Here is an 18,701-nt window from a genome sequence, read left to right on the forward strand (position 1 = left end):
CTAATGAAACCTTCATTAGTGCATTTTTCTAATTGTAATAACGGCAAGTGGCGGTCAGCGTTACCTCAACATAATGGTCCCAGGAGTTGGCAGATCTGCGAGATCGGGTTTGTCGTTCTGAAAGGATGATGCATTCGGAATGAAAAGAAGATTTGACGAATTTAATGCTTCAAGGAAACTCTCATCTTCGATTGCAGAACCTAGAATAAATTATACAGTGTTTAAAAGGCGGGTGTAGCGGCAATATGCTCGGCAACTAAACGGTAGTTGGTTCGGAATTTGAAGCCAAGCAAGCCCTTCATCACTGCGAAGACATTGATTTGTTGGCAGATCTGCTGGGAGATTCTATGTTTTCGTGATCTGAGCACTCAAAATTTTGTGGTATCTTATTTTTGCTACTTATTTACCGAGTCTTTACTAAGAGCGCTTCCAGTCTGGTGCAGAACAGAAGGGACCAAGACTACTACATCATAAGGAATGCGTGTGTTTACTGCTGGGAATAATGAATGTGTGTCTCACTCTTCCCTACTGTAGCACCGTGGCTAACGGTCCCCTTATTGCCTTCTGACAATAATCTAGGTAATAGTCAAATTATTAGAATGCGGTCACAAGTGCTCTTACTGACTACCGAGCCGTGATAATCGGTCAAATATAATGATGTGGTAATCACAGCGGTCATGACATTAATGTGATGACGGTAATGGTTGTATCCAAAAGTAACACATACGTAAAAACAACATAGGCAGGTGACAAAAATCATTCCCCTCCTTTCCTCTTTTATTTGTTATTAGTGGAACAGAAAAGTTTAGCAACGACATAACACTTGGAATACCAAATTTTGGATTTTGTTCGAGGAACGATACGGGAAATAGTGTTGAGAACGCATGTCATGATTTACTCAGTTAATAACATTTGGAAAGAAGTGTGCACATACTGGTAATATTTTTCATTGAGATCTTTATAGTTAAGAAAGTTTGTAGGAGAGCATATTTCTATACTAATTTCTGTTTTTGCAGCAAAATCTTTAGAGGATATTGCGAATGCTTAGAACACCACAAGAGACAAGTGAGAAATTGCCAATGATTAACGAAAATTATTAAAGAAGATTTTAAGCTAATTGATTTTCATCAAGAGAGTAATTCGTTCACGTTTTCGGATATGTTCTTGAATCTGTTGTCCAGTCGAATTTTCTTGGAACTTCTTTCTCTGCTACCGGTTCAGCTAACAACATCCTTTGAGATTTATCTTCGATTGGTGGCTAGTGGATTTTAGCACCAACAAGTTGATAGATTGAAAGCAAATCTGGCAACCATTTAGTCACTTTCACAAATAAATGGTTTCGAAAAAAATTAATGGATGAAACACGAATGCAAACTTCTTGGACAAGAGTTTGTAAGGACAAAGATTAATCTAATATAGTTTTTCCATACTTGATAAATTCCACCCGCAACCAACTGAAGATAAATGAAAAATAAATTTTCTGGATTACATCCAGCCTTCTGGCTGATCCGACGCAGCAAAAAAAAATTTAAATTACTACCACGATTTGTACTGCTTGGTTATTGTAGAAGAATGCTTTTTGTCTGAATACTTCTGTTAAGTCTTCTTTTCGCGAAAAACGACAGATCAATCGAGAAATCATGGAATCATTTCCGATTTTCAGCTCAATACAACTATTGCAGTTCCGCTTGCTGGCGCGCTCCAGTGGTAACAAACTATTTTTCTCGTTATGTGCGCTTCATAAATTCTCTTTCCTCATCATCTTCGATTTTGAAGAGAAACAAGAGAAAAGGGACAGAAAAAGCTTACCTTCGTGGGTCTTTCGTAGGGACTAATTTGTTGACCCGTTGGGCTAGAGAAATTTCTGGAATTTTGTAGTTTTTAAAAATACGGAAACTGTCACTCTATGCTTCTTAGATAGTCTAGGTTAGCAGGTAGCAGCGCAGTTCCACGCCTCCATGTTTGAGGAAACTTTTGCTGAACAGAAAGTCGAAGGTTTTAACCTTTTGACGACAGCGCGGCTCAATTGTGAGCCGCGCTTTTTGGTCGCGTGGGACAATGCGGCTCAACGTTGAGCCGCACGGTTTGCAACGATTATTTCCCGTGATTTCACATTTCTTTAAAAAGTGTTTTGTACTTAAAGGCATCACCCCACGAATCTGAGGTGGTACGGATTTCAGGTGGAGTATTCGTATACGGGATAGTAGATTATGGAGAGGGGGTGATTTCGTCCATTTCTTCCCAAATGCCGTAAAAAACGGCCCGGAAGATGCGGCGCCGCACAAGGCTGGAGCGCTCCAGTCGAACTCCTTGTAGAAAATAGTGCGCCAGAACGCCCGAAGCCGTATCTACCGGCCGTTTTTTACGGCAATTAGGAAGAAATGGAAAATCACCCTCCTTTCCTTAACCTACGATCCCGTATACGAATACTCCACCTGAAATCCGTACCACCTCAGGTTTGTGGAGTGATGCCTATTATTGGTCTGTTATCTTCGAATAATATCATACTCAACAGGGGCATGGAGGAAGGTTCCTATCTTTTGAAAAAAGAAACAAATTCAGGCGTTAACTGCAAACTTTTGATCTCAGCGGCAGATGTGTCATTGAATTCAGGATCCTTTTTCTTGCTCTGCTTACTCGTTTCTTCGACAATTACTGACAACATTTCCTTGTCCAAATATAGCTCGTAAAAATCGATTGGTTGTGACGTGACTGATCATGTGGACCAAATTAACCAACGAGAAAATTTCTAGTCATCATGAGTGTCTGCGTCGCTTAACCATTCGTCTGTTCGCTCTCACTATCTGACACCGACAATCTCTCATTACTTTTCGAATCAGACTGCTTATCCGCAAGCAGCGCTAACAAATCATTGAAGATAGAACCATTCTTTGTAGTTTCTTCATCAGTCTCATGGAGTAGTCTTTTAAGACTATTCTCCAAATCGTCTAACTCAGATTCGTCCATCTTAGACTGCTAAAACTCAATTCACTACATGCAATCAGAATGGATGAGAGTAAGTCCTATAACAACGCGATTAGCAACAAATACAAGATAAATTATGTAAAAACGCAAAAATTTATACACAGGAAAAACCGAGGAAAGTTGTAACCGAGGGCAACGCGGCTCAACGTTGAGCCGCGGTTGCACGGTGTCCTAAAACGTGCCAGTGCCGGACATGCAAAAACGTGCACTGTCGTCAATGGGTTAAAACGACTTAGTAATTCAGGGCTTCATATATCTCTCGACATTTAGATAAAGCTAATGAAGCAGTCATCCCCCATTCTAATTTCTTTTCTTTTTTTCGGAGGAAATGGAAAGGATCTCATTGTGTACTTAGTTCTTTGTTTGTTTTGTTTTGTCATTGTTCATGTAGTCGAGCCGAAAATTTGAGATGTATGGTGCATTTCACAAATAGACTATTGCGCCCATTGTCATTGTTGGAATTATTTGAAATTAATTAAATGCAGCGTATCAGGAAGTTGGGGTAGAAGGGGAACCAATTTGAAACGGTAAAGCACGTTGTAGATTATGAAAACTAGCAACGCTTCTCTCAGCGTCCTCTAATCGTCACAAAAAAAACGCCGTCGGAACGACGTACGTTCCTACGTGGAACGTTAGAGCGCACCTTCCTTGTATACATTCCGGTCCCTCAAGAAACTAATCATTGGTTTCTTCTGAATAAGCTGGTGATCACCTCTCATTGATCTTCGACCAGGAGGATGGCCCGTTGCAAATGATTTCGTAGGAAAGAACGCCGTTTTCCTCGCCGTTTTTTTTATGACGATAAGGGGAATATGAGCTGAGCCACGTTTTTTTCCGTAATCTTCAACCCAAAGTTTAAGTTAACCCTGGGATTTCCGTACGTCAATTTCGTGATATCCTCTCTTTAAAGGCATCACCTCACGAATCTGAGGTAGTGCGGATTTCAGGTGGAGTATTCGTATACGGGATAGTAAATTATGGAGAGGTGGGTGATTCCGTCCATTTCTTCCTAATTGCCGTAAAAACGGCCCGGAAGATGCGCACAGGGCTGGCGCGCTCCAATCGAACTCCTTGTAGAAAATAGTGCGCCGGAACGCTCGAAGCCGTATTTTCCGGCCCGTTTTCTGCGGCAATTAGGAAGAAATGAACGGAATCACCCTCCTTCCCATAATCTACGACCCCGTACACGAATACTCCACAAAAAATCTATTTATCTAAATATCTCCACAAAAAAATAAATCCGTACCACTCCAGATTCGTGGGGTGATGCTTTTAAGAACGACCGCTTCTCAACCGCTACTTAGTCAATGATCCATCTAGCCAACATCAAGCATTTTTTTTTTTGTGATTTTTTATTCGACCATGTACTTTTCACATGTTATACATAACACAAACTTTGCACGTGAGCTACAATGCAATTCCTTGACTTTCATGTAATGTTGGTGCATTTAGATCTCGTAAAATTCCTTACTTTGGCACGATGCTAGTCATTTGATTTCGTACTTTGATTTGTTTAAGACACACGTTCAATCTTCTGTTTTGATTTGAGGATGTTGGGATTGCAAAGATTAGCGATATCCTCCTTTCATTCGTTACTATCACCTTGGATAGTTCTCATTTATCTTCTTTCTCCCACGTATGACAAATATTCTCATTATTTTCAACTTTGCTGTAAAGCCAACAGCACAAATCAGAGGTTGGTAGTGACATTGACAAGGCAGCAATCGGATGTGAGTGCTTTTGAAATGCTTGAAACTTTAAAAAGGCCAATCTCTAATGAAACAAGATGGTGTGGAAGTAAAAAAGATCTTGTTAATGCAAAACTACGATGAAGGAAGGAGGACTGAGAGGGTAGCAACGGGGATATTCAAGATGTTCTCTACCTTGTGGATGATGACTTTGCTATCACATCACCACTTTTATCCTTATTGCTTTATTAGTTGTTTATAAAATAAAGCATCGCAAAAAAACCAGAAGAGAACTTTCTTAAGGCTCATTGATATATTGGATACGTCGATATTTAGAAAAGATCCAAAATTACTGCATTAGTAATGCAGAAAGAGAAAAAGTGAAGTTTCAGTTAGAATTCCATTCAAAAATATAAAATGAGTCATTGTAAAGTGTTAGAAGTTAACAGAGAACTTGGTTTTCCTCAGGAGAAAACAATTTGGCATCTTGCATCGTCTGCATCGCTAGACCACATTACATGGGATCGCCAAGAAAACTTCAAAGTCGGGAACCTCCTAGTTGTATACCACAAAAACTGCGGTGTTATCTCAGAAGCACCTTCTCAGACATTCAACTTTTTTAGAACATCTCGTTACGACAACTTTTAAACAACGTAGAAAAAATGATGAAAAGACATGATAGCCGAAACAATACCGAGTACATCCTCCCAAGTGGCGTCAACGTAACTCGTCCTGTTCTCGACGAGCTCAGGAGCTGTGTCCGTGGAAAGGTCGTCAAAGTGAGGATGAAACTTTTGCGACTGAAAGCGGTGGACGAGATGCGGTCGATGCCGTGTGTTGCCTGCAGATGTTCCATTTCAGCTATTGTAATGGAGTTATTTGATTTCTAGCGCCTCCAGATCAATGTTGCAGAGGCAGTTTTTTAAACGTTATCGGATGTACAGCAGGGCGCATTGCAATCGGTCGTTTGTTGATGAAAATTTCCGCTATTGATTGACAAAGAGCCAACAATAAAAAAAACCGCGAAACTGCAGTTGGTCACTCGTCGAAGCAATGCCTATCACGATATACGACGGCCAGCAACACAATGCGCCTCCGGTTACACTAGACAAGTGCTATAAGTTCCTACTTTTTCTTTTGTTCTTTTGGTGGTTCTTGTGTAGAAAAGTACTTTGTCAAAAAAGATGTAGTAAAGACCTCGTTTCTCACCTTTGTTATCTTCCTGGGGATCAGAGATCGGCTCCACAGTGTACACTCCATCCGGCAGTGCGAGCAAGCCATACTGAAAAAGAACTATTTTGATCATAGCGTCAGCTCTTATGTGATAGTCGTTTCTCTCATGTAGTCGATCTCAGAAGTAGCTATGATGGTTTTTTTTTCTGGTTGATGCTAGTGGTGTAAAGTGTCATCATTAGCCGAGAGGGTGGCAAGATCCAAGGGCCGTTTTTCTTCGCACTACAAGAGAAAGCAACGGATGGCCTCGTTCATGCTGCTTGTTTCGCAGTGTAAATGAAATAAGTACAAAAGCTTACCAGTTCAGGAAATCTGCTTTTCGCTTACGAATTGATACAATAAGTTTTACTATTATTAAAAAAAAAAGAAAGAAATTCAAAGATTTGCAGTTAGGAATGAAAAGCATATTGGTGAGAAGGCAAGTTCGTTCATGTCTGGAGTTTTTGGTATAAGTGCAAGACATAGATAGTTCTCTTTTCTTTCATTTTACAGAGTGGCGGAACATACCTGGTCCTTCCTTTCACCGGTATCTCTTAAAATACATTATTTCTATCCGAATAAGAGTCCAGAGCTTTCAGTTGCAGTAATGTTTTTTGTAGAACGGAATACTTTTCCGTTGTGAATATCGAGTCATTTATTTACCTTTTTATTTCTCTTCACTTCCTCACTGAAGAAATGTTTCAAAGAGTTTGCGTGGAGTATGATGGGAAATTTCTCTTCTTTATTTTCACTTCGTTGTAATCCATTTCAAAATGCGAGAAGCGAAAGAGATTAGAAAGTGTAGTTCGCACGCATAATAATGGAGTTTCCCTATTAAAACTTCTTCAAGTAGCAGTGGGTGTAGAGGGAAGAGACTGAAATTCGCTTATAGTGGACAAAAGCAGACACACACTAAACGAAGCACGCACGTCGTTCTTCCGAAATTACACAATTCCAATGAAGACGGAAAAGAAGTTTTTTCTCTCGAACGCTAGCACATCTGGAGATGTACTCGACGGTGTTGCAATCGTATTTTACGCACATAAGGATATCATATTTCACTTCTAACTGTGTTTACTTTGTTTGTATGATGATTTTATCGCGGATGTGAAAGTGTTCGATTTACTGAAACTTCCATACTTGACGCTATTCTTGCAATTTCTTTTCCACTTTGTCAAAGAATGGCGCTTTGAATTCAGGCACTTTTCGAGAATCCCAAGTAGGTCTGATATAGGCGATAATCGCTTTGTGTGACAAATAAGTTAAATGATGCTCACCTATGTTTAATGACTATAAGTTTCATTCGATAAAGCGTAAATAGACAACTGATAAAGTATCTGACGTTAATCAATCCGCTAGGGATGCGTTCACTTCAGTTAAGAATAGTTTAAGGCTTACGAACTGACTTATGCAGTGACTTGCTGGGGCTAGCTGACGTGTCAAGTGTCAAATCAGTGTATTTATCCTCCCCAACAATTCTGGTGGCAATTTATCTACTTCGGAGGGATGATGCTTGATTTGGATTACGGCGGGATCGAATCACCGATGAATCGTTCAGGGAACGAAAGTTCTTACTGTCTGCGCTACATCCGCCACGATATTGCATATAGTTAGTTTTTACCTTGAATGAGCAACTTTTTGAAAAGATGAAAAGGTCATTCGACCTCAATCTGAATTCACTGCGACCTCATTGCTATCTCGCGAATATGACTGTTTTTTCTATCCAGTGCAGTTATTTTTTTTTTTTGACGATTGAGTTCAATTGTCGGGTGCGAGACTTACTCCCGTTACTCTGAAAATCTCTCTAATTTAATATGACCAGTAATAATTCTCTGCTTTTCCTCAGAAGCACACGCAGTGGAATGAGATAGTTAGAATTTCCTTCCCAGAAATTATATACAAGGAAATACCCTGCAGCAAGAACACTTAGGAAGTCACAACTCACCAAGCCATTGCTACTTTCGCACAGGTTGACAATGCTCGAGTCCTCAGCGTCAACGACTCGCGCACGATATATACAGTCGCCGGCGACGCGCGAGAGTCGTGCTCGCGCCGAAGAGTCGCTGTCGAGATATTGGACAAGTGGCACCACGTCCGCGTTCTCAACGATTGGCAGTGATCTGTAGTAAGAACTACTTTCATTATACATAAGGCAGGGAAAAAATGAGGAAAAAAGTACTTGTTATGCGGCACGGCCAACTGTCTCCATCGATGCAAGTGGACGACGTAGACGATGTCGTGGGATCGCAGTCGCAGATGGCAGGCGATACCGCAGTCGCGTGCGACACCTCGCACGCCAGCAACGCGATGCCGCTCCCCCGATGCGCGTCGTTTCCGTCGCACGAAGTGGCGATCGACGTCGAACAATCGACCGTTGCTGATTGGCAGTCCTGAGAACGAAAACGGTAATTTACAAATAGATCCGTGAAAAAGAGTTTTGTCAAGTGCTGCGAGAGCTAGAAGCGAACTAGTGGGGTGATAATTAACGGCGACATAATTCTTCTCATTAAATGCATAGAAAAAACGATCCGACAGGGATCAAGTAATATCACAGACACATGCTCACATGTGTAGGAAACCACGTGCAGAAATTAATAAAGAACGCCAGAAGTGGCATGAACTTGAAATTCAGCAAGCATTCAACTTCATCTGTCTTTATAGATGGCTAAATATGAGCACCTTAGAGGAACAAAGAGGGAGAGGGAAAGACGGAGAGGGGAAGAGTGGTAGAAGGTACGAGAGTGATCGAGCTATGCAGCATTTAGAAGAAAGGATGTTATAGGAAAGCGTGTCGTACAACAACTCGAGGAATCTAGCAAATTCACATACGTTTTGTACAGTGCAGATGTATGCAACCATTTTATTTGTTCTTCAGTATTTGCCTCTATTATGAATTTGAGCTGGTTCCTGTTATGGAGTTGAAGCTATTTGGACACAAAAGTGATTCTAATCTCTTCGTGGCCGGGTCATTAGTTACTGAGCATGATACTCAAATATGTCTCCTCAATCGGTTATGTTTCCCTTTCGAGAATGTTCTTTTTTATTCTCTTATGCAGCGATAAGGTAGCTGATGGATGGATATTTTTTTCTCTAAAGGTCAACGCAACATTCCTTCCAAAGTTTGCTTAAATTTTGAGTTCTACCTTGCACAACATTGCATGGAACGAAGGCTAGTGCTAGATTGTAAGCAACGGCTAAGCGCCGCGGGTATTCAATCCGTACCGTTAAACTTACAACTGTTTTTCCTTCGGGATACCCTGATCATGGAAGATACAGAAATCGGACCTTAATGATAGACGATAGATTCCGAGGGTTCTTTAGTACCTTTAACGGCAAATCAATGCTTCCACGACTCCACTCAATTTGCTGACTTTGTCCTTTGAATGTGCCTGGCCTTACGTGATTACTTGCTTTTTCTCTTCTACTATTAAAGAATATAGCACAGAGATTACTAATATTTATTTTTTAGGATAATTTTTGTTTTTGTGAATACTCCAGCCCTTCGTCCCGTAAAAGTTTCACAACCTTTACGTCCTGGTAGTCACTAGTTTTGCCACTGGAATGCGTTAACGTTTGCACCGACCGTGAAGGGAAACATGGTGTGAGATGTGATACAATCTACGGTGTCGACTAATGAGAAGTGACAGAGTGTCTTATAAAAGTGTGTTGGTCATGTTTCTGCCCTATCTCAGTTTTAAAAAAGTTCAACTCCAATTGAATGATAAATCATGAGACATTTCTTACACCTTCGTGACGGTGTTATGTTAATGCCTTGTGATTTGAATGTAAAATGTGAGCATTTCGCAGTTTTTGTTAGTCTATTCTAGTTGTTCCTTTTGAGTGATAAGGTCTGTCAGTTATTTGTGGGATCTGATTATCATATTGAAGGATTCTTTTGAGTTTTTAGGGATTGTATGATTTGAACTGCCAAAAAAATTGTGATTTTGCGAAAGAAATTTAATCAGTTATGTAGCAAGGAATTGCGAAGGATTTTTAATGTGTCATGTGTGAATACTCATAATGATACGGGAAGGATATGGAATGGCGGATATGGTATGGAATCAGACATAGGACTACGTCTTGGAGGAATATTTTTGTCGTTATTGATAGATGAAATCCTAGTTAATGTTCTTTTCTTGAGCAATCTCATATCGATTAATTGTAATTCTCTACAGTGAAATGTAGAATTTAGATGATGTACAGACAAGTGCTCAATACCTGAATCCGAGCATCAAAGACAAAAACTATTCCAACTGCATTTACGGGAGGAGACAGAACTATTAATTGTATTATTTCTCTAACATACTTGTCATCAAAGCCTTTACAAACAGAAAACAATCTTTTACTAATCGTATGAAGGAAAAACAATCTTTTTTTTTCAACGATTTATGAAATAGCGCCATTTTCACTGTAAGGGAATAGCTTATAGAAGCTTGAGTGAAACTCATGTAGAGGAACCACATAGATCAGCAAAGATCGATTAATCGTCAGAGTTGAACGGTGAGGTTGCGGTTGAACTTATCCGTCAATATCTTAGTTTCTTGGTTAAGTGTTCGAATGGTGATTTCGAAGTTTTACTCGAACTTAGACGCTAATGGTTTCTGACAGTAACTTTTGTTTACTAAAAATGTGGCACAAAAGAAATGTTCTATATTTTCTACTTACTCTTAATAATTTCTGTAAGTAAATTTGATGTTTTTGAAGGGTTTTAAATTTTTGTTTCTGTGATTTTGTTTCATTTCGTTTGTTCTAAGCTACTTTAAGATTCTTCACCTAAGCGTATTTGTAGTGAAGAGAAGATGTTTCATGTTTCTGCAGTTCGCCACGAACCTCCGTCCTGTTCTGAGCAATCGCGATGAAATTTCGTGGTTCCTTCATTTCTCGTGTTCTTTGTATGAATTCACTTCTTTTTATTTATTTTCTTAATTTTTTCCTATTTACTGAAAGTTTTTGATATGCGAGCTGCCTTGGTTCCTCCATCTACGTTATTTCCATTAATTTTGCTAGTTTCTCAGCAGTTCTTATACTCAGAGAAAAAGTCTGCTATCGTTCAGATGGGTTCTAGCATCAACACAAATATGAGATATGTTTCACATTGAGAATATCACTTTTTTTGAAACCAATGAGAACAGTTGAAAATTGTGAATGTTTTGTTCTTCAATGAATGAATGAAATTTTGAAATTCACTACTTTGCTCATTGGAGACAACATATCACGAAAAAGACTATTTTGGAATCTCTGAACGAGTAAACAGTAGAAAAGGGTAAGCTCACGGATATGAGTTTTAGTGCGGTCAATTTACCCTAACAACCCCAAAAAAGATGTGTGAAGCAGCCGTGTGATCCCCGTTTCCTTCACGTTGCAACCTATTACGTTTGATAGAACGCAATCCACAACGCGTCTGCGATGGTGCAAGTGAGGCTGCTTCTACTCCATCTTTGAATTACATTAGTTGGATCGTGGACGTTAAAGGCATCACCCCACTAATCTGAGGTGGTGCAGATTTCAGGTGGAGTATTCGTATACGGGATGGGAGACTATGGAAAGGGGGGTGATTCCGTCCATTTCTTCCTAATTGCCGTAAAAAACGGCCCGGAAGATGCGGTGCCGCACAAGGCTGGCGCGCTCCAGTCGAACTCCCTGTAGAAAATAGTGCGCCAAAACACCTGAAGCTGTATCTTCCGGGCCGTTTTTTACAGCAGTTAGGAAGAAATGGACTGAGTCACCCCCCTCTCCATAGTCTCCCATCCCGTATACAAATACTTCACCTGAAATCCGTACCACCTCAGTTTCGTGAAGTGATGCCTTTAAGTGACGGAAGAGTTGCCCGTGTTTTATCGCGTAGTTGCATTGCAAGTGAGACGCGAACACACGAGGCCATTTCACAAGTTCTTCTTTCTAGATTGCTAGATGGCGATCAGGTCTATACATTTTGTGGTAGGAGTCTTCCTTTATCCATTTCCGCTTTCGGCAGACACTTCGTTCTTAACGGATCGTCTTACCGTGTTTGCCCTCGCATCTATCTGCTACCATACTAGGATACCAAAGTTGTCTTGTCAATGTCATGGTGCTTTCTCATAATCGTAAAGTAATGGACGATCACAAACCAAAACCAAAAGTACAGCAGGTGTCCAGTGTGCCTAGAACGCGACCAGTGCATAGTGGGTTTGCAACCGTCAGCTGCTGCAAACAACTACCGCTCACGTTGAAACTCGCCTACGAACACACACAGCCTTTTGCTACTGATGTGTTCCCGTTTTTCGGGGGATTAATACCTTTTCTGCGTTGGGCTAGTGGAAGTTTGAAGTATATAAACAAATTGATGGCGTATTATCTCTGGAAATGTGACAATTACGCCAACTCCGCTCAGCAGAATGACCCGTCAAGTGGCGGCGGCTTCGGGGTCCGGCTAGATCATCTCATGGTTTCTGAATACGCGGCACAAAAACATATGACAACATAATGTGTGCGTATGCAATATCAGCTTTTAAATGTGCACGAATGCTGTGCTATTTTACTGCAGCAGCAAACGTTGTAACGAACGTTCTACACAATGATCATAGCTGTCATAAATATCTTCTCTGCTGTAAATCATGTCTCGCTGTTTTCGGTTACATCTTCCCATCTATTTTTCAGGGTGGATTACATCATTTATGAAATGGATGTGTGAAGTTCATTCGCACTGATTTCGTCCTATACACAAATGTTTCATGCGAGCCATGAACAGCGTGTATTTAGGGAAATTGAAGCAACAGACATAGTTCGTTCCGCATGGAAGCAAAAAACAGAGGTTCATCTAGTCGCGGAAAAGTTTGCCCAGTGCTAACCAGTTTTAGATTGTGTGATCTGATGAACATTGTGCTTTTTTCTATCAAAAGTCTGTAGAGTATGCCCAAAAATTATAAATGTAATGATCAAGTGATATCTACTTCTGTGTTAGAAATTCCACATATATATATCTTTTAGCTGGTGATTAGCTGATATATATATATATCTTTTAGCTGGTGATCAGCTGAGAGATGTTCCGTGTTACGAAGTAGGTGTGAAACTTTTTTCATCGCTTTGCAGATTTGTTTGTTTCGTAGTTGATTCATAAATCAATGGTTGTGTTGTAATAAGTTTTTTGTAGGTTTATAGCATCGTTTGAGCTTTTTTTTTGAAGAGCGCAGAGGAAAGTGAAAAATGAGGAAAGCTGTTAAAATTTTCTTGAGTTCCAAAAATCCACCAGTTTTCCACTGACTCAGAAAAAAGAAGGTAGGAAAGGCTTTCGTTTTTTACTTTCTCCACATGGAAAAACTTATTGGAATTTTTTTCAATGACGCTGGTCCTCAATAACATTCTAATTGTGAGTGATGATCACATTTAAGTCCTGTGGTTATCCGCACCCAATTCATCTCCTCGGAAATGGAGAAAAATATAAAATAAAGTTTGCAGACCAACTTCTTTTCTTCATTATGCAACTAATTCTTAAATTTGCTATTTCATTTTAGTTAGAAAATACAAGATGGCCTTCATATAACTTTGGTGAAAAACTAGCGTTTTGGGGACAGTGAGAACTGCAATTCAATTGAACAGTTTAGAATTGAAATTTCCTATTTACTTCTATGCAGTTTCTTCTTTCTCATTTATTTTTGGCCAATGTAAAGAAACTTGTGGATTGAATGTGCAAAATCCAATTGTATTGGGGTAATCACTATCAAGTGTTTTTTTTAATAATCATGAATAACATCTGATTTCTATTAATGAAAGTAACACTGTTTTTACGATCACTTTATAATAACTTGAAATGAAATTTGCCTTCGACATACCTAGTAATTACCGATGAAAAACTGCTGAAATATGAAGATGACACTACTCGTGTTTCATGTTCATATTTCTCTTTAGAATTAACCGAATGGAAATAATGTTGTACTATACTTATGAACCGTGTCTTCATTGTTTGGTTTCAAATATCGAAAAGTCGAAGGATTATACCGAAAAGAACCTTCAATGCGGAAATCGGATCGAAGAACATTGGGTATTTCACATATGCGTAGTAGTGCTAATCGAATGACCAGATAATCAATAAAAGATAAGAGAAGTTGAATGTTTCAAGTCACAAATCAACCATCGAGCAGTCAATGATTTAAGTAGCACGAATGTGGTGAAGAGAATCCTCTTTTTGTGAAGTGAATGATTGATGAAAGTCTATATTTTATTTAATTCTTTTTTTTTTCGCCAAAAGTACCAACGATTAAAGAACATTGTTTCTTTTTACTGAATAAGTTCATAGTTATACATTCGGCTGCTTGATTCTTGAAAAATCTCTTCGTGGTCCCTTGGTTGCAGGAAACTGATCAACAGTGCTCACAATGAAATCACGACTTTCGCTTCTTTTCGGAACTAAACTAGGATCCTTGAAAACTGGTGCAGAAACACATCCCACTGTTTTAATCAAAGTTTGCATGAGTTGTGGTGTTTCTGCAAATTGCAATCTTGCACAAATTTGTGTTAATGAACAAACTTCAAAAAACTAAAGAAGTTGGAGGTTAAATGCATAAAATTCGTTTGGCAAAGCATGAAGTGAAACCTAATTCGGAGGAGGAAGGAGCGTAAAGTGTTTGGTGAACAGAGAGGGGATTTGAGAAGCTCGCAAATGAACAGATCGAAAAGAGAACGAATGCCCTTTTTGATAACAATTGTTAGTAATAGCATGATGGTGGGAATGGATGTACAAAATACCTGAGTACTTGGCCCGGGCGACTGATTGCAACACATCAGCGTCAAGGTGGAGATCCTCGGAAGCGGGTGTTGAATGTGAAAATGAGGGGAAATGTCGTCTGACAAGTAGAAGGCTGGCGGCGGTAACAAATGCGCAGACGACGAGCGCAGCGAAGGCTCGCGGCCGCACGACGAGCATCTAGGATCAGCAGCAGCAGTACGACGGCAGCGACCACCGCATCACAACTTCTGAAAATGGGGGAATCTGTTGCAAAGTGAAAGTTGGGCTCAGGTTCAGTTTTCTTTAACAATAAAGGATAAGGTTTCTGGCGTTAATCAATCCGCTTGGGATGCGCCCCCACGTTCACTTCAATTCAGAATCGTTTGAGGTTTACTATACAATGACCTATACAATGACTTGCGGTGGCTAGCCGATGTGTCAAGTCAGCGTTTTTATGCTCCCAGACAAGTCTGGTACCAATTTATCGACCCCCGGGGGAACGAATGGCTTTGTGAACAGGGTGGATTCGATCCTCCGATCGATCGTGCAGCAAGCGGGACCTCTAACCGCTACACTACACCCGCCCCTATTCTACAACAATAAGTCTATTTTTTAATGACAGTTGTTGCTTTGCGTGGTGAGCATCCAGTAGAGGTTCGAACACACTTCAGGGATTGATATAGTAGGGTCAGAACGACGTGCAGCTCGGTGCTGTTGCCTAGGGGCTTGCGTTCGTAGCGGCACGATAAAGCTATTGGTTGCGATCGAGATGGTGCCCTCACTAACTCCATTCATCTAATCACAAGATGATGCGAGAAAATATCTAACGCTCAAACAGTCTGTTGAGTATAGCAGTCCCGCAATCTTCTTTTTCCATTCTTACTTCAATAAGTTAAAAAATTTGAATGGGGTTTCTGTAAAAATGTATGTTCTGTAAACACCAAAATCACTCACCTTTCACAGCTGACTGTGATGCTGTGAGAGTGGACTACAATGGCTAGTGACTAAATAAAGATAGGGCTAAGAAGCAGGGCGGCAGCACTCTGAAAAGGTGAGATTGAGTAAGTTAACGGCGAATAAAAATGCGTAATCGAATATACAGTACAATACGACGGAAATATTTGATTTATAGGGCACATTTTCGTAATGCGGCTTCTATTCAACGCTGCCTTTTGAAAGGTCACGTTGAAGGAACTGAAGAAAATCCATGGTGTTATAAGAATGAATTTGCAGCGTTTCGTACAACTGATAATTGTGAACGAATCATTGTATGAAATTATGTGTCAGTGCCAATACATTTTTCGGCCCCAGTTTTCTCACAAAGGAAGTCTGGTGCAGTAATAATAGTAATAAATAATGAATAACTAAGTTCATTTAAGAGTGAAGCTCTGTTTACTCCAAAGAGGCTCCGTTTACCCTGAAGTTTTTTTTACCATATAGAGTTAAAATTATGGTTATTCAGCAACTTACGTTGACAGCATCATCTACTAAAATTGTAAAACTGTAAAACATCATTGACTGTTACCAGGATTTCGCCTTTGGAAATACCACCTCTGGTCTAGGCTCAGCCATAGACCAAAGGCGGTAATCTGGAGAGGTGGTCTGAAGAAGCATTAACGCTGTCTTGTTGATGATCCACCTTATAGTTCAAAGAAGAATAAGATTAATAAAATTTGTAAGATGGCACCTTATGAGAAATGCGTTCATTTGTGGATATGATGAGAATTAATATTGAGAAACATCAGAAGAAACTCACAAAGTAGTTAGAGATTAGTATGTTTCCTCAGAGGAGACAAGGTGAACATCTAAATACGAAAGTGAAATTATGGGAAAATACGATCGAAATCGTATCTCTCGATGCTTCTTAGAATATGATTTTCTCGGCGACAACATACTATGAAAATCGTTGAAAATCCCACGGAAATAAAAAAAAATAGCTGCTCAAGTTGTTGAGAGTAAAAGTCATTCGAAATCCATTTTCAAAGCGGATGCGTATATCTAGCAAAATAGGATGAAGTGGTCAAAAATGGGCTATGTTATAGGCTTTTTGACTTTTGCATGGTATCAACATAATACAACAATTGTACGCGATAATTTTTCTCATTTGGTGAACGTGACGGCTTTCTACGATTTGTTTATGAGGGAGCACAGCCTTTTTTGATCACAAGAGAAAGATATAAGAACTTCTTCTGCACCATGTGCGATTATTAGATTGTATAAGATTGGTGAAAGCAGTTCAAGCATACACATATACAGTATGGATTGGAATTATTGACCATTCACCTTCTAAAATTTCAAAATATACGAACACGGAAATAAGTACAGTTGTTGAATGAAAGTGTGAAAGAAGCGGTGGAACGATACAATGCGCAATCGCCATTTGCAGCGGCGCGCATGTGCCAAGAAAATGTCCTCGTAAAGAAAGTAATCCCCGATATATCATTCTGAACACCACCAATTCTCCGTGAAAACTATACCATGGGAATATGGAAAGGCGGATTGGAGAGCGTGAGGTTGGATGTAATATGAAGAAACACATCAAAACTGCTTTGTCATGGTTTACATCAAAGTATTTTCAACATCTCTAGTCAAAATATGATAAAAGTTATCCTATTCTAAGTTCTACTCCTGCAATTAAAAGAAATTTATTGCTACAGAAATGTTGCTGGCGACTTTCTAAAACGATTTTCTTCATTTGGATTTCTATGAATATTTATTATTCTTGGTTTAGAATATTTTCGTCTTATTTCCTCTGCATACATCTTGTAAAAATGACCTTCGTACTCAATTGAGGCGATAGAATGCAGAAAGGAATGTTGAGTATTTTCCTTATGAATAGTGATCATAAAATAGGACTAAGTTGACACTATCTTCAAACTTTCGAGAACGCAAGAAGCGCTTTAAGATCTTTTTGCAACCAACCCAATAAATTCGATTGTTTGCTTTTCTAGGGAAAAACTGTTATCAGTAGCTTCTGAAAAGGATTAAGAAGAAAGAATTTTGACTTGATTGAAATAATGATTCTCGTTTAGTTCAAGTGTAATGCATGACATGAATATGAACGGCTTTCGTTCCGATGTGTGATTGTAATGAGACACGGGAAAAAATCAGAGTACCTAGTATTTCGGAAGGATTTTGCTTTGTAAAGAATAACCGTGATTGTATAGTGGAACAGAAAACTAGATGACGATTTCAATCACATTTTACAATCAAGTGAAGATTTTTGCACTAACGGCTATTTGAACTATACACCTTCCAGTTGCAACAAGCGGTGGTCAGAGCCGGAGAAAATGGCGAGAAGGGGGGAGAACAGCAACTGACGGGCGATTTCGCACACACACATACACACGAAGACTCATCAGGAAAAATGACTTGGAGTCTTTTAGTATAAAACGGCCATTTTGAATGCCCTTTAATATAGTTTTTGTGCGAAAAAAAAAAGAAATAGAGAGCTTTATAAGCTCTATCCAAATCTTTTCATGCATTAAAACAACTCCTTGAGCTGTCATAATACAGTTATTGTGCAGTACATTGTTATGGTAAAACACTCAAAAACATAGACTTATGCATGGAAGTGCAAGTAGAACAGCGACATTTGAATTGTAAACGACGCTTGAGATTTGTCACGGTTGGGCAGCTTAAAAAACTACCTTTTTTTATTGACTAAAGCCGGAATTCTCAATAAGGTAATAAAGAGTAAAACTGAGAGAGGAGCGAGTTGAGAGAGCGATGCGAGGGTTTGTCACGTTCCAGTTACCCAGTAGTGCAACAACATCAGTAAGTAGCGGGGTTGAAGAAATTTCAGCAAGATTTCCAGGTTTCCAGTAATAACTATCGCGTGGTTTAAAATAATCGTTTTCCGGATATGAAATCCTCAACGACAAAAAAAAAACCCGTGGAAAAACCCGTAGTATGAATATGGATACTGCAGTAAATGTGTTTTTGAGAAAGAAGATTAGTTTGTCTCTTATCATTTATCTAAAGTCGTAGTGAAATAGTAACTATTTCTAGCATTTTTTCCTGCCTTCCTCTCGGAACCCTTTCGAGATTTGTATAGCGTAGTTGAACAATGATAAATGAGGTGAAAAAAAGTGAAATATACCAGTGTGCAGTAG

The 18,701-nt window shown here is 39.5% G+C and overlaps 5 protein-coding genes across 7 annotated transcripts in view; 1 reads left to right on the forward strand and 4 right to left on the reverse strand.

Annotated features, from left to right (window-relative positions):
• Positions 1-2,967, reverse strand: part of RB195_000033 (uncharacterized protein) — a gene marked incomplete at both ends in the record, with an annotated part of 30,955 nt that extends 27,988 nt beyond the window's left edge. Inside the window, 2 exons of the mRNA XM_064196157.1 lie at positions 65-117; positions 2,829-2,967. Coding sequence (XP_064052038.1) covers positions 65-117; positions 2,829-2,967 — 192 coding nt within the window. The remainder of the gene's footprint in view (positions 1-64; positions 118-2,828) is intronic.
• On the reverse strand, positions 61-11,951 carry RB195_000035 (uncharacterized protein; the record flags this gene model as incomplete). 3 transcript variants are annotated; one of them, XM_064196161.1, is made up of 5 exons in its annotated part: positions 61-200; positions 5,883-5,955; positions 7,831-8,005; positions 8,065-8,275; positions 11,888-11,951. In XM_064196161.1, the coding sequence occupies 5 exons, from the start codon at positions 11,949-11,951 to the stop codon at positions 61-63; spliced, it is 663 nt and encodes a 220-aa protein (XP_064052041.1). The 3 variants fall into 3 exon arrangements, with proteins under 3 accessions (XP_064052041.1, XP_064052042.1, XP_064052043.1); XM_064196162.1 differs by lacking the exon at positions 11,888-11,951 and adding an exon at positions 10,192-10,198; XM_064196160.1 differs by lacking the exons at positions 61-200; positions 8,065-8,275; positions 11,888-11,951 and adding an exon at positions 5,318-5,514 and having other exon boundaries at positions 7,831-8,034.
• Positions 8,119-10,169, forward strand: RB195_000036 (uncharacterized protein; the record flags this gene model as incomplete). The annotated part of the gene is made up of 2 exons (XM_064196163.1): positions 8,119-8,290; positions 10,078-10,169. The coding sequence occupies 2 exons, from the start codon at positions 8,119-8,121 to the stop codon at positions 10,167-10,169; spliced, it is 264 nt and encodes an 87-aa protein (XP_064052044.1).
• RB195_000037 (uncharacterized protein) lies at positions 10,953-13,821 on the reverse strand (the record flags this gene model as incomplete). The annotated part of the gene is made up of 2 exons (XM_064196164.1): positions 10,953-11,040; positions 13,694-13,821. The coding sequence occupies 2 exons, from the start codon at positions 13,819-13,821 to the stop codon at positions 10,953-10,955; spliced, it is 216 nt and encodes a 71-aa protein (XP_064052045.1).
• Positions 13,822-14,157: 336 nt separating this feature from the next.
• On the reverse strand, positions 14,158-14,784 carry RB195_000038 (uncharacterized protein; the record flags this gene model as incomplete). The annotated part of the gene is made up of 2 exons (XM_064196165.1): positions 14,158-14,267; positions 14,607-14,784. The coding sequence occupies 2 exons, from the start codon at positions 14,782-14,784 to the stop codon at positions 14,158-14,160; spliced, it is 288 nt and encodes a 95-aa protein (XP_064052046.1).
• Between the last annotated feature and the right edge of the window lie 3,917 nt (positions 14,785-18,701).

This window comes from Necator americanus, chromosome IV (genome assembly GCF_031761385.1).
Source record: "Necator americanus strain Aroian chromosome IV, whole genome shotgun sequence".
NCBI classification, from domain to species: domain Eukaryota; kingdom Metazoa; phylum Nematoda; class Chromadorea; order Rhabditida; family Ancylostomatidae; genus Necator; species Necator americanus.